Below are 15815 nucleotides of genomic sequence, written 5' to 3'. Positions count from 1 at the left end.
ATGTTTTGTTTTGTTTTGTGACACAGTCTTTCTCTGTCACCCAGGCTGGAGTGCAGTGGTATGATCTTGGCTCCCTGCAACCTCTGCCTCCCGGGTTCAAGCGATTCTCCTGCCTCAGTCTCCCAAGTAGCTGGAATTCCAGGTGCATGCCACCGCACCTGGCTGATTTTTGTATTTTTAGTAGAGATGGGGTTTCATCATGTTGGTCGGGCTGGTCTCCAACTCCTGACCTCAAGTGATCCACCCCGCTGGCCTCTCAAAGTGCTGGGATTACAGGCATGAGCCACTGTGCCTGGCCTAAAATATGTTAAACATCAATAGTCATTAGGGAAATGCAAATTAAAACTACGGTAAGATATTACAACACACCTATTAAAACAGCTAAAATTATTCTAAAAAGCAAGTCAAGATGCAGAGAAGCTGTATCAATGTACGAACAATGTATGAAAATTGCTGATGTTCTGGACAATTGTTTGGCAGCAGTCATACTCCTTGAAGTTTATTCCAGAGAAATAAAAATTATGTGTGGGGACAAAAACCTGCATAATAGCCCTATATTGGAAATAAACATTCTTCGATGGGTGAATGGCCAAACTCTGTTCTATGTACAGCACTCAGCAAAAAAAAAAGGGACAAATTACTGATACAACAACTAGGGTGGATAGAAAGGGTATTATATGGAAAAGCCAATACAAAAGCCACTCTTGAAAGGTTACGTACTATATGACTCCATGTATATAATATTTTCAAGATGACAAAATTATAGAGATCAAGTGGGATTCTTAGGGATTTGGGTGAGAAGAAGGAGGGGTGACTGTGGCTACAAATAGCATGAGGAAGCCTCGGGACGACAGAACAGTTCTATACTTGATTGTGATGGTAGTTAACGTGAATTTACACATGATTCTGATATTATACCAGAGTTATGTAAGATTTTCCCACGCACTGGAAGAAAATGAGTAAAGGGCACACAAGACCTCTATGTACAGTTTTTTGAAACTTTCTGTGATATTTAAAGTACTACTGATACATGGCGATAACTTGGATCTCAAGAGTATTATGCTAAATGAAAACAGCCAATTTCAAGAGGTCACATGCTGTGTGATTCCACTCAGATAACATTTAACATTTTTAATATCTTCACTTGCTTGTATTAATATAATATTCTCGAAATGACAACAATTATAGAGCGGATAACAAATTAGTGGTTTCCAGGGATTAGGTATTGGATGGAGGAGAGAGGTATAGATGGCACAAGAGAGATCTTTTTGGTGATGAAACACACATACACAAATGAGTGCATGTAAAACTGGTAAAATCTGAACGCGGTTTGTATATTGTACTACTGTCCATTTTCTGGTTTGGATGTTGTTCTAGCTTTGTCAGGTGTTACGTCTGGAGGAAGCTGGGTGAAAGGTACACAGGACTTTTCTGTTTTTGCAACATCTTTGAATCTATAATAATTTAAAATTAAAAAAAAAATCTTAAAAAGTGAAAAGAGACTTTTATAATTTGGTATTTATATAGGAACAAAAGAAAAAAGAGAGAAAAAAACAATTTAAAAAAGTGAAAAGAGGCCTTTGAACCCCAAAATTCTACTGGCAGGAAGCAGACTGAGAAAACAACTTAACTGCAAATGCACAGAAAAAGGAAGGAATGACTCAGAATGATGAATCCAAAGGGGAATCGAAATCCTAGTAGGATTTTATATAGAAATCAGCAAGTTGATTTTAAAATTCAATGGAGAGAGGTAGTCTTTTCAAAAAATCACATTAGGGCTGGGAGTGGTGGCTCATACCTGCAATCCCAGCACTTTGGGAGGCTGAGGCAGGTGATCGATCACTTGAGGGCAGGAGTTCAAGACCAGCTTGGTCAACATGGTAAAACCCTATCTCTACTAAAAATACAAAAAGTAGCCAGCTGTCTTGGCCCACATCTGTAATCCCAGCTACTTGGGAGTCTGATACAGGAGCATCGCTTAAACCCAGGAGGTAGAGGTTGCAGTGGGCTGAGAGCATAACACTCCAGCCTCGGCAACAAAGACTCTGTCTCAAAACAAAACAAAATCCTGTTGGAGTAATAGGATAGGTATAAGCAAAAGAAGAACCTTAATCCATACCTTAGACTATATACAAAAGTTCACTTAAAAAAGGTCAAATAACTAAATTTAAAAACCTACAACCATAAAACATATAAAATAAAATATAGGAGTAAGCCTCTGTGACTTCAGGCTAGGCAAATATTTCTTAGATATGACACCAAAAGCATAGCCCACTTTAAAAGTTGATAGATTGGACTTCATCAAAATTAAGAATCTGTTCTTCAAGAGACAGTTAAGAAAATGAAAAGATAAACCACAGGCTAGTGGAAAATACTTGCAAATCATATATATAATAAAGAGATCCAGAATTAGTAAAACAAACAAACAAACTCTCAATGCAATTATAATTAGAAGAAACAACTTAAAATGGGCAAAAGACTTGAACAAAAACTTTATCAAAAAAACACAGATGGAAAATAAATACATGAAAATACGTTCAACATTATTAGTCATTAGGGAAATGCAAACTAACACTACCATAAGATATGATGACATACCCACTAGAGCAGCTAAGAACAAAACAAAACAAAAATCTAATAATACCAAATACTGTCAAGAATGTGAGTCAACTAGACCTTGAATATATTGTAGGTGGGAATATGAAATGGTACAGCCACTTTGGATACCTCTGGCAGTATCTTCTAAAGTTAAACATATAATTACCATATGATCCAGTAATCTCACTCCTAAGTACATATCCAAGTGAAATAAAAACTTGTATTTCCACAAAAACCTGTATACACGTGTATTTAGTAACTTTATTCATAATCACTGAAAACCCGAAACTAGTCCCAATGTCCTTTATTGATTGTATATACAAGCTGTGGCATATTTATAGAATGAAATACTACTCAACAATGAAAAAAAAAACAAATTATTGACACACCCAACATGTGCAAATCTCAAGTGAAAGAAATCCAGATTCAAAGGGCTGCATACTATATGATTCCACCTATATGGTGTTTTGGAAAAGGCAAAGCTATAGAGACTGAAAACACACATCAGTTTGCTGCCAGGGCTGGGAGTGGGAAGAGTTAACCACAAAGAAGTGGCTTGAGGGAACTTAGGTGGGTTATAAAGCTGTTCCATACATTGATTGTGGTGTTCTACACTAGTATGCATTTGTCAAAACTTAAAGAACTGTATACTGAAAAAGGTAAATTTTACTATATGTAAAATATACCCCAGTAAACCTGACTAAAGAAATTAAAGCACTGTGAGAGGAAACAAAACAAAAAAGTGGAATCTTCCACTCATTAAGGTGGTGACTATCAAAGAAACAGAAAATATCAAGTGTTGGCAGGGACATAGAGAAACTGGAATCCTTGTACATGGTTGGTGGGGATGTGAAATGATATAGCCACTTCGAAAAACAATATGATGGTTTCTCAGAATACTAAAAAGAGAATTGCCATATGATTCAGCGGTTCCACAGTTCCACTTCTAGGTATATACCCAAAAGTTGAAAGCAAGGCCTTGAAGAGATATTTGTATATCCTTATTCACAGCAGCATTATTCACAATAGCTAACAGGTGGAAAGAACTCAAATGTCCATTGAGAAATGAACAGACAAAGAAAATGCCTATGCATACAATGGAATCAATGGAATATTATTCAGCCTTAAAAGAGAAGGAAATTTTTTTTTTTTTTTTTGAGACAGAGTTTCGCTCTTTCACCCAGGCTGGAATGAAGTGGTGTAATCTCAGCTCACTGGAACCCTGACCCTCTGGATTCAAGTGATTCTCCTGCCTCAGCCTCCCAAGTAGCTGGGATTTTAGGCGCCCGCCACCATGCCTGGCCAATTTTGGTACTTTTAGTAGAGACAGGGTTTCACCATGTTGGCCAGGCTGATCTCAAACTCCTGATTGCGTCATTGCACTCCAGCCAGAGCAACAAGAGCGAAATTCCCTCTCAAAAAACAAACAAACAACAACAACAACAAAAAAAACCAAAAAACCTTTCTGGGCACCTGTTATCCACCAGGCACTGTTCCAGGATGTGGGGGCTTATCAATAAATAAAACAGATACAAATCCCTGGCCTTGAGGAGTCTACATTCTAGAAGTACCTCTCCCCTTGGCCTGTAAACCTAGAGGCATGCTCTGTCTATAATGTTGCTGTCCCTCAGTGCCTAGCACCCAGTGATTCCCCAGCCCTCAGAGCTTGGGGGCTGAGTGGCAGGTATAGGTGATTCTGATGCAGGCTGCCAGGTGCCAGGGTCTCAGAGCAGCCATTGTTCAGTGAAGTCCAGTTGATCAGAGCTGAAAGTGTGTGCAAGGAGAGGGATGTCTGAGCAGGAAGAGCAGCCAAGGAGTATCGGGGTAGACAGGAGGGAGAGAGGGAGTACCCTCTGTCTCTTCCTTGCCAAATCACCACATTGCTTTCTTCTAGGCCACAGCAGCAGTTTAACCCCCTACCTAACCTTCACTCTAATAAGAAAGGATCTGACAGGAAAGGATTTTTATATGTGAGAAGCTGTCCCACAGCCTAGGGTTGGCTCCTCACCCCTCTATTCAGAGCTAAGCACACTCTGTGAATGCACATCTCTCACTGCTAGAAGTGGAATGGTGTGGAGTGGGTCCCACACTTGATTGGGTATCTGACTGGCCTGCTGAATGGGGTGGTGCCCACAAAGATGTTTTTCACAAGCTCTTCATACCCTTCTGATGCAGCCAGCTGGGCACCAGAGATTCAGGGCAGCCAGCGCCCGTCAAAGCCTGCTGTGATCTGCCTCACCCACCACGACTCCCTCTCTGCCTCATCTTCTCCCACCACCATTCATTCTCCTCTCTCCCTTCTTTCTCAGGTGTCTGCTCAAATCTCATCCTGTTGATGAATCTTTCCTAGACCACCTTTTTAATCTACCAAACTCTCTACCCCTGCCCTCCCTATGCCCTTGACCCTGTTTACTGTTCTCCAGGCACTTATTTCCATCTGACGTAGGACTGGCATACTGGAGCTGACTCACAAGGGCTCACAAAAGTCTACTGTTACACTTCTAGGAATTCTGCAGGCTGCTTGTTAAGCATGACTATCATTAAAATTTAATTTCTATCAACTTCAAATTAAATAAATGATATGAAAAACAAAGGTGAAAAATGTTTAAACTTGTCATTTTCTATTTTTTTTTTTACTACCTTTTACTATTATCTGTGTTCTTAGGATTCTTTCTATCTGCCTATCCGTACAGTAGAAATATATCACATATAAATCATATATAGATCTGAAAAAAGACCTTCCAAAAACAACATAAAAGAGAAAACATAAGCAACTGTCCTGTCCATAGTTGTTTGATTGTAAATAACAAAAAGAATCTGAGAAATATACTTCCAGTATTCAAAAACTATGGTCCAATTCAGCAAATAGGTCAATCACGTCATTGATAAATGAGTTAGATTTCAGTATCTCTGTTGTTTCACTTTTCCACCTTCTTACTGTTTAGTGTAAATGAAAATACCAGCATTAATGTTGGTATTATACTTCTTCATCCATCACAACCATAGGTTGGCTATAAATAGAAGGGTTAGGCAAAATCCAAGAAAAGCATACTGTAAGAAGCAACTCACTAATGGAAGTTACAAAAAAAAGAATATCATAGAATTTTATTATTTATTTCTATCAGTAAAATTTATAATACACATACATACATTTTGCTTTAGAAAGCCCACTATTAAACATTTACAAGTACACACACTGTTTCTCCTCCAGTAGAATGTAAGCTTCGGGGCAAGAATTTCCTGTTATTCTAGCACTTAGAAAAAGCACCTGGCATATAGCAGGCAGCCAGTCAAAACAGGCAACATGACTGAATGGATGAGCATGGTTTGGGAATCACTGGTTCCATGGGTTCACTATTAGACCTTGGTTAGGTTTCCAGCCCACTATGATCTAGCTGGGCTAGAGCTAGTGGGGCCTTGAGTAAATTATTCAACCTCTTTGAACCTTGGCTTCCTCATTTAAAAAGAGGAGATAATCCTCTTACCTCACAGGGAAGTTGTGACAATGTACACAGTTGTCTGTCACCTACTGTCTGTATTTGTTTCTCACCCTCTACCCCTCACCTCTGCTATGTACACTCCTTGGAGACCCAGCCCTGCTGCTGTCACATTTCAGTGATGTCACAGCTACAGGTGGTACAGAGACAGCACCACCATTTGATGCCCAGCCTGAGTGCTGGCTGAACTGAGAGGAGCAGGGTAGGTGCCTGGCAGTGGTCTTGCTCCATTCGTCTCTGAGGTCTCAGAGCCCCAGCATGAGTCCATCAGCAAAGAAGAGGCTCAAGAGTAGCAGGGTTTCCAAGGTCAGACTTGGGACTAGACCCTGGGGAGGGGGGTGAGTCCTTAGAGGGGACCTTCACAAAGAGTCCACCATGCCAAGGACAGGGGCTTTCCAGCATGGGAGAAAAGGGAAAGGTGAAGGGTGAAGGGTGAAGGGAAGAAAATGGTCTCCCAGTTCTGTCCCCAGACCAAGATGACAAAACTCCCAGCCTAGGATTGGTTGAACCCTGCTCAGTCAAATGGAGAGGCATACGGAGGATTTCAGGAGGATTCCTCTAGTGTCTCACTCTGACATCCAGGCTGGAGTGCAGTGGCAAGATCTTAGCTGACTACAGCCTTCATCTCCTGGGTTCTAACGATTCTCCTGCCTTATCCTCCTGAGTAGCTGGGACTACAGGCATATGCCACCACACCTGGCTAATTTTTGTATTTTTTTAAATAGCGCTGAGGTTTCACCATGTTGGCCAGGCTGGTCTCGAACTCCTGACCTCAAACAATCTACCCACCTCAGCCTCCCAAAGTGCTGAGATTACAGGCATGAGGCACCATGCCTTGCTGATTCTTCTGGGGTTATGTCTCTCTCTTACCCTCTGTCCCTCAGATGCAAGATGAGAAACCACAGGACAAGACAGAGCAGTCTGTGAGCAAAGTAATTGAGAGGAACCGTCTGAGAATGGTGAGATGCCCCGTTTTGGCCCCAGCTTGGGGGAGCTCATATACTCATGCAGTGCTACCCTGGTTGCCAGGCTGAGTGGCCACTCAGCCCACAGGAGCCAGCAGGCCAGCCCTTGGCTGAGCGGAGCCAGAGGCAGGCAGGAGAGAGGGAGGCTGTCCAGGAGAGCTGAAGCTTCTATTTACCTGGTTTCTTGACCCTGCCAGGTGTTAAAAAACTTGTCACTTTTGAAGCTACTCAAGAGCTCGAACCGCCGGATTCAACAACTGCATAACCTGGCCAAAAGATGTTGGAATTCACTGCTCAGTGTTCCAAAGATCCTCCGCATCTCCTCTGGGTAAGCATGGGCCACCCGTGGCCCCCACAATGGACCCAAATACCGTCTTACTGGGAATAGGCATTGTGCTAAGGAATTCAGTCTCATTTTCACAACGGCTCTGTGAGAGAGGTATTTATTAACTCTATTTTACTGCTGGAGAGCTGAGGTTCGAGAGATGAAATGATTTGCCTCACTCAGTTAACTCAACTGATAGGCAGCAGAGCTAGGATTTGAAGCCATTCCTGTCTGATGTCAGAGCTGTGGCCATAATAATGGCTGTAGTCATCCAATTGTGGCCCTCACTTCACCCTGGGGCACTGAGACAGGTCACTCCTCCTCCTCCCCTTGCAAGTCAACATAACCCAGAAAGTCACCTGCAGACTGACCCCTGAAATCTGAGGATTAATTAGTCTTGGTGAGGCTCAGTTTCTTTATGAATTTCTTTTTATTTTTTTACCATGCCTCCAAGACAGGTTCAAACTATTTCCTCATAAGTCACATGAGGATATTAAGAAAGCTAACATTGATTAGTGCCTGCTAAATGCCATCTACCGTGCTAAGCACTTAAGAAGTTTCCCATTTAGTTTATTCTTCACAGCAATCCTGTTAGGTGGACAGAATTATCCTAGTTTTACAGATGAGGAAGCAAAGGCTCTGAGAGGGTAAACATCTTGCCCAAATCACATAGGAGTAAGGGCAGAAGCAGAATCTGTGCTCTGTAAGCCATTCTGCTGCACTGCCTCCTACCTCACAGAACTTTTGTAAGGATCCTGAGTCTGGCATAGAGCAGGCGCTCAATCAGCAGAAGCCATTACTGTCATCACAGTATTGCCATTATCTGCAGCCCAAGGCCTCACGTCTCTCCACACCGTGGGCTAGGATGGTGTTGCCACTGGAGGGTTTGCAGGGGGCCCAGTCTGTTACAGGCACTCTTTAGGAAAGACTCAGCATTTAATATTTCTGCCAAGGCCACCTCTCTGGTCTCCTCTTTCTGATTTGGCTTCTAGCTGCGGACAATCAGGAAACACAGAGCTAGAAGGATCAGCCCCATCATTTTCCAAATTAAAAAATTTTTTTTGTATGGAGACAGCGTCTCACCATGTCACCCAGCCTGGTCTTGAACAGTTTTCCAACTTTATTAAAGCAGTAAAACCTGTTCAAATATCTGTCCCCAAGCCCCAGTTGTGTTGCTCTGGGCAGGGGGGAGGTATCCTGCCCTCATCTTGCCCCCAGTGGGTCTCAGGTTGACATTGAGACACCTCCTCAGAACGCTAAGGCTTCTTGGAGCACAATTTAGGAAAACTACTGAACTGTTCACCCTCCCAGCTGAAGTCCAGAGAGACAGAACCCTAATCTAGTGGCAGATGATATAGACAATATCCATTCCTAGGGGCCTTAACTCCTAGCCATGGCTTCACCTTCCCAGACTCTCACATCCCTTCTGCCAATGCTTATCACATCCCCTCACACCAGCACAAGGCCTCTGGGCAGTAGGGAAGTTTCTTGGCAGCCCCTCTAGCTTTTTTAACAGGCTCCCCTGAGCTGGCTACATAGCAACTGTCTCGGGGCAAGGCTAGGGGCCAGGACTAGGGCCTCAGTCCTGCTCTGCTGACTACCTTTCCTCTCCCTGCCAGGGAAAACAGTGCCTGCAATAAAGCGAAACAAAATAATGAAGAGTTCCAGGAGATCGAGAGTTCCAAGAAGGAGCTCAGGTCCAAGAGATTAGAGTCCACAGGGGACTCTAAGAAGAAAGAGTACAAGGAGTGGAAGCCCCAGGTGCAGTCAGGGATGAGGAACAAGGCAAAAACGTCATTGGCAGCAATGCCATGGAAAGAAAAGCAGGTAGAGCCTGAGGTTCCAGGGACACCGAGGGGCCAAGGCTTGAACCCTGAAGCCCAGGGGAGGCAACCACTCACTGAGGGCCTCCGAGTCATCGTCATTAAGCCCCAGCACCACAGAACTCCCATGGGGGATAGGAAGCAGCTGGATGTGGCCGACCAGTGGATCTGGTTTGAGGGGCTGCCCACACGAATCCACCTCCCGGCACCCCGGGTGATGTGCAGACCCTCCACCCTGCGTTGGGTCAAGCGCCGCTGCACCCGCTTCTGCTCCGCATCACTTGAAATGCCTATGTGGCGTCCATACAAGGTGGGTGTCACAACACCACTGCCAGGCCAGGTGAGATGCAAGCCCCAAGCCAGGCCCAGAGCTGGGCCCCACAGTCAAGGCTCAGGATCTGAAGTCTTGAGTGGTGTGTGGCTGGCAGTGCTGGGAGGCTGCACCTTCATGTCCAGAGGGCGAAGCCTTAGACCAACATCATGTAGCAGGCTAGTGGCTAGGCTGAGGCCTCCCAGGATACAGCTAGGGGATCTGGGGAAGGAGTGGCACTGGATTTGTGGGTACTAAAGTGAACCATCTCATTGCCTGAAGGCCTTAGCAGGGGTGGAAACCGCTGTGGCTCTGAATCTCACAGTCAGAGGCCTAAGTAAGCTGGTTTAAGGATTTCCAAATGTGGGAGGAGGGAGGTGGTCAAATAGGGCTTTGCTGCATCCCATTCCCTCTTCGACCAATTCAACTCTCCATTTATGTTTGATTTATTCATGCCTCAAATAAGATTTACTGTGAACATGCTAAGCATGGTGGCTCATGCCTGTAATCCCAGCACCTTGGGAGGTCAAGGCAGGAAGACTGCTTGAGGCCAGCAGTTCAAGACCAGCCTGGGCAACTACTGAGACACAGTCTCTACAAAAAAATTTAAAAATTAGCCCGATGTGGTGGCTTGCACTTGTAGTGTCAGCTACTTGGGAGGCTGAGGTCAGAGGATCGCTTGAGCCCAGGAGGTCGAGGCTGCAGTGAGCTGTGACTCTGCCACTGCACTCTACCCTGGGCAACAGAGCGAGGCCCTGTCTAAAAAAAAGAGAGACTTACTTTGACCAGAAAGTTCCTTAGCAAAACAAGAAGAAATACTCCAGCCCTTTCGTGGGAGAATTAAAATCCCATGAAAGGAAAGGGGTGAGTGCCCACTGCATCTAGTTTAAAGGAAGGCTTTCCCTTTTTAGCAAAGCCATTTCCAACCCACTTCCACAGAACCCTTGTCCCTGCGGCCGCTCCCCAAACAACCAGCGCCCCCTGGGGACAGCCTTAGCGCCTAACATCGAGGTCTCTGCTGGCAGGTGATATGACCTGGATGGGAGCCAGAGGTGCGAATAGAGGGTGGAGATCGCACAATCAGCTGAAGGGGAAGGATGAGTGGGGAAATTCACGAGTCTACAAATAAAATCTTCCATATGGCACCTAAGACTAATACTGCTTACTCTGCCTGCTTGTCTGGGGCTGGGAAGGATGAAGGAAACAGGCCTTCGGTAGAGGTGGAAGAGAGCCTGTGTCACGGCTTCGGGCTTCCCCCACCCTTACCCCGAGGCACCTAAACTCAGTCTAGACCCAAAGAAGCAAGGAGCTGCACCCCTCCCCCACCTCCGCGAGCTGGTCTCCTGAGTGGCGCGCTCTATGAAGTCAGCTCCTGTGCTTCCTGGGTATGAGGTGCCTCACAATCGCCCCGTGAGCCCACAAGAGGAAACCGCGGTGGTGGGGCAGAAAGTAACTTGTCCAGATTCATTCAGCTAGAAAGCGGCAAGAGCAAGGGCTCTAAACTAGGTCTCCTGGTTGCTCCCCATTCCATTGTCCCAAGAAAGGGAAAAGGCGAAATGCGAGCCTGCTCAGAAGCCGCGAAGCAGGTGGAGTAGCCCCAGCACCCTGTGGGTCATGCGCATGCACTGCGACCTGATTGTCAAAAACTGACGGTCAAAAACTGATTGCATTGCAGCTAGTGTCAAAAAGTGGATGTCAAAGTGGACGTCAGCTGCACCTCCAAATGTGTCCTGCCTTGGTCACAGATCACAGAAGGCACTGGGTCAGGCGGGGGAGATGGTACTGCATCCCTGCTGCTCCAGTGTGACATGGCAGGCCCACCCTCAATCCAAAGCTTCAACCTCAAGCCCTGGTTGACTCCATCTGGCCGGGGTCATCCTCTGTCAGGACCCTAACCACGTCGTGGGGAGAGGAAAGCCCGAGGGAGCCGAGTTTTCTTGGGACCAAGACCTCCATATTCCCCGGAAGCAGGCTAAGTGGGGTGGGCGCCCTCGGGAGAGCAGTGGAGCCACTGAGGGGAGCAGAGCTCTCCAGGGTTGGGGGTCAGAGCAGCGATGAAGATAGAGCTTCAGTTTGGGAGAGAGGGAGAACGATTGGATGGACTCCGCCCCTACCCCGCCCACTTGCACGCTCCTCCCCACCCCTCCACTGGGCACCAAGACTGGGCATCAGAAGCCGCTGGGACCAGCCTGGACGGAGCCACGGCGTGGGGACTGCTTAGCACCGCATAGTGGTTCCTCTCAAGAAGGCTGGGTACCCCTGCAGCCCGCTCCCGAGGTCCCCTTTCCAGCGCAATCTTCCTGGAGCTCACCTACGTTGCCTAGCTCCGCCCCCACCATCCCCCCACTTCCCACGCAGCATCCACCCCAATAACCTCCACTTCCAGCGGTCTTCCCACCCCTCTTGCACTCCAGCGCATTTCCTGAACAGTATCCACTGCGGTTCCCTTGCTGGGTTTCTTCAATTCCATCAACTTTTGAAAATAATATCTACGGCCAGGCATGGTGGCTCATGCCTGTAATCTCAGCACTTTAGGTGGATCACGAGGTCAGGAGATTGAGACCATCCTGGTCAACATGATGAAACCCCATCTCTACCAAAAATACAAAAATTAGCCTGGTGGGCATAGTGGTTTAGGCCTGTAGTCCCAGCTTCTCAGGCGGCTGAGGCAGGAGAATCCCTTGAACTCAGGAGGCGGAGGCTGCAGTGAGCCAAGATTGTGGCACTGCACTCCAGCCCGGGCTACAGAGCAAGTCTCTGTCTCAAAAAAAAGAAAAAGAAAGGAAAATAATCTACTCACTCTTCCATTCCATCAACCTTTGCGTGAACTTCTGTCCTGAGCGCGCTATCAGCAGGCAGTCAAGACAGTGCCCTCCCAACTAGAGAATCCGACCCTTTCTGGGGAGCCCCCTTGCACTAGCCTTCATGGGAGTCTGCCCAGGGAGCCCCAAGTGGAGGCTGCGTTGGGGTGGGCCTGGGTGAGACTGGCAACTTCCACTTTGCTCCAGAGAGCTGGAGTTGGGCCCCAGTTGCCCACTGGGAATGCCACCAAGTAGAGGGGAGGGCTGTGTGTGAAGGCAGGGACCCGGCATGGCCAGGGCAGCAAGGTGCAGGCCTGGGAGTGAGTGAGTCCCAGCAGTACACTCCTTCCACCTCTATCACCTGCCCAAGCACTTAGGCCTTTGGCCACTCACCTCCTGCAATTTCACAACTGGGATCTCCCCACTACCACTCCCCTTTTGTTTAATGACTTCAATCCAAGGCTCCTCTTCTGGGCCCAGTAACACCGATTTGGGGAGGATGCCACCCCAGATATGGCTGCCTAACAGTTAACTGGGAAAAAATTAGTGTTTGAATCTGATTTTATATTGAGTGACTTTTCTGAAGTCACATGATCTCTCTGAGCCTATTTCATGTTTATTAAATAGTGATACTGATGTCTGGTTCAGGGGGTTTTAAGCAAATCAAGCTTGATGTAGGAGAAGCCAGTTTGTGCGGCACTGAACAAATGTTTGGCCTTTTCCCACGCCACCCACCCGGGCCTTTGCCATTATAATGAAACCCTGTGGCTAGTCCTGGCTCCATTTCTCACTTATCAGCAGCTACCTCACTACCCACCTTGAAGGCACTAGCTGCTTGTTAATAACAAGCCAAATGTATGTTTATATTCACAACCTTTTACTAATACAGTATCTAGATCCCCAAGAGTGTCCCTCTCACAATTGTCTGGATCACACATAAACATAACTGGATGGTGAAAAGAGGATGAGGCTTTTGAGGCAGACAGGCCTAGCTTCTTGTCAACTCTGTAGTGGGGAAAAAGTTTACCCCCAGTCTCTTTGTCTGCAAAATGGGGGAAATAGTGGTGCTTACCTTATAGGACTAAGTAAGAAGACACATAAATCACTTTGCAGTACCTAGCAGACAGGAACTCAATACTTGGTAGTGGTACCTAGAGGACTGGCAAGCCTATCCCCCAACTAACATTTGAAAACACAAGGCTCAGAAGGAAGGTGCCTCTTCTTCTGTAAAATGGATAGGGGGGCGGTAGCCTAATAATTGCCTAGAATTATGGATCACTTCCTACGTGCCAGGTGCTGTGCTAGTGCTTTACATGTGACATTTCATTGCATCTTCACAATAAAACCAAGGAAGGAACACTTTTTTCATTTTATGGAATTAAGTGTTGCCCCACCAGAAAAAAAAAAAAAAAAAATCCAGGGAGGTATGTATCATATGACCTTCATTTTACATATGAGGAAACCTAGGTAGGGGAGATTACAGAGCTTACCCAAGATCTTACAGCTAGTAATGGGACTCCTGGACTTTCCACTCCACTGCAGCTCTCTAAAGCCTTCCAGAATTGCACCCCTATGACTGTGACTTGCCCAGGTAGTGGTAGAGCAGGGATTCAAACCCTCAGCTCCCTCTATTTCCTCCTGCCTCAATGCTGTTTCTACCACCCTTTATTACTTTCCAACAAAAAACCTTAAGACAGTGGTTTTTCATCTCTCCACAGAGGAGTACTCCTCTACCTTGATTCTATCCCTATTCCTCCTGCCCTAGGTTCCCAGAGGCCCTGCTTCTGAGACTGTGTGGTCCCCGGGCTGCCAGTACAAGGAGGTGTTCCACACCTGTGCACTGCCTGCCCTCTAGGACTGGCAGAAGGAAGCTACTTGGACCTGGGAGTTGCTGAGGAAGGAGTCCAAGGGGATTCCTGTCCAGGGGAGTCTGTGTGAGCTGTGTACCCTCCAGGATGTTGAGGGTCCTGGAGCTTCCCATTCTACCCCCTGATGTCTGCTGGCTGCCATCTTGGCTCCCATTTGGCACTCCCATATGTACAGGGCTGCCTAGAGTGAGGGGTTAGAAGTACCCTCTGAGCCAGACATCTCTCTCCTTTCCTGTCCTCCTTTCAGAGTTATAAACTATTCTGAGCACCAGCTATGCAGGAGTCTCCACTTCTGTCTCTGAATGGTCCGAGTTCAGGTGGTGGGTGGGATAAAGGGAGGTCAACTGCAGACACCTGGATAGTTAAGGGATATGCCAACTCAGCAGAGGGCTAGAAGTAGCTCTCTTACCTAGGTACCATCCTTTATCCTTTGGAAATAGATTTCCCATATTCCTAAGATCAATTGAAAATCTCTGGCCAACGCCAGGCACAGTGGCTCATGTCTGTAATCCCAGCACTTTGGGAGGCTGAGGTGGGTGGATCACTTGAGAGGCAAGGACTTTGAGAGCAGCCTGGCTAACATAATGAAACCCCATCTCTATGCAAGATACAAAAATTAGCCAAGAATGGTGCTGCGTGCCTGTAATTCCAGCTACTTGGGAGGCTGAAGTATGAGAATTACTTTAATCCAGGAGGCAGAGGTTGTAGTGAGCCGAGATCCGGCCACTGCACTCCAGTCTGGGTGATGAAGTTGGAGAGAAACACAGTCTCAAAAAAAAAAAAAAAAAAAAAAAAAAGGCCAGTTGGGCTTCATAGCTCACACGTGTTATCCCAGCACTTCGGGAGACCAAGGCAGGCGGATCGCTTGAGCCCAGGAGTTCGAAACCAGCCTGGGAAAAGTGACAAAGCCTGCCCTATCTCTAAAAAAAAAAAAAAAAAAAAAAATTAGCCAGGCATGGTAACATGTGTGTATAGTTCCAGCTACTGGGGGGTGCTGGGGCAGGAAGATCACTTGAGCCTGGAGGTTGAGGCTACAGCAAGCCAAGATCACACCACTGCACTCCAGCCTGGGTGACAAAGTGAGATCCTGTCTCAAAAAAAAAAAAAAAGAAAAAGAAATCTCTGGCTATATTTAATGTACTGCATATCAGCTTTTCTTAGAAAGCTAGTAATGTTTATAATCTACTGTTCATCCTTGGTATTTAAAACAATACGGCAGGACAAGAAGATATGATTATAAGGTGATAAAGACTATTTAACCAGACTGTTTAACCAGTCAGAACTTATACATCCCTAACTCTTGACCTCTCCAAAATAAGCTTATTAATATCACTACCAGAGCCCAAATCCTGCCTCTGCCAGCTCCTAAAAAGTCACCTTGGGTAGGTTCCTTACAGTTCCCTTATCTGTAAGATATAGATGATGTTACTCCTTACTTCAGAGGGTTCTTGTGAAGATTGAGAAAAGAGACATAAAGCACTCAGCCCACACTGCTGGTCACCTCCTAAGCACTCAATATATGTTATTTATTAATAAACTGACAAGCATGCCACTGCCATTGCCCTGCCCTCTCTGGAGCTCAACTCTAAAAACTGCTCTTATTGTTACTTTAGAAATTATAAGAATCT

The 15815-nt window shown here is 46.0% G+C and overlaps 1 protein-coding gene across 1 annotated transcript; it reads left to right on the top strand.

Annotated features, from left to right (window-relative positions):
* Positions 1–6495: 6495 nt before the first annotated feature.
* Positions 6496–10647, top strand: TP53TG5 (TP53 target 5). Its single transcript, XM_037742977.1, has 5 exons — positions 6496–6513; positions 6980–7054; positions 7258–7388; positions 9005–9522; positions 10544–10647. The coding sequence occupies exons 1-5, from the start codon at positions 6496–6498 to the stop codon at positions 10645–10647; spliced, it is 846 nt and encodes a 281-aa protein (XP_037598905.1).
* Positions 10648–15815: the final 5168 nt, after the last annotated feature.

The sequence above is a fragment of the Cebus imitator genome, unplaced genomic scaffold, assembly GCF_001604975.1.
Source record: "Cebus imitator isolate Cc_AM_T3 unplaced genomic scaffold, Cebus_imitator-1.0 Scaffold132, whole genome shotgun sequence".
Classification (NCBI taxonomy): Eukaryota; Metazoa; Chordata; class Mammalia; order Primates; family Cebidae; genus Cebus; species Cebus imitator.
This window is presented reverse-complemented; position numbering and strand designations above follow the sequence as displayed.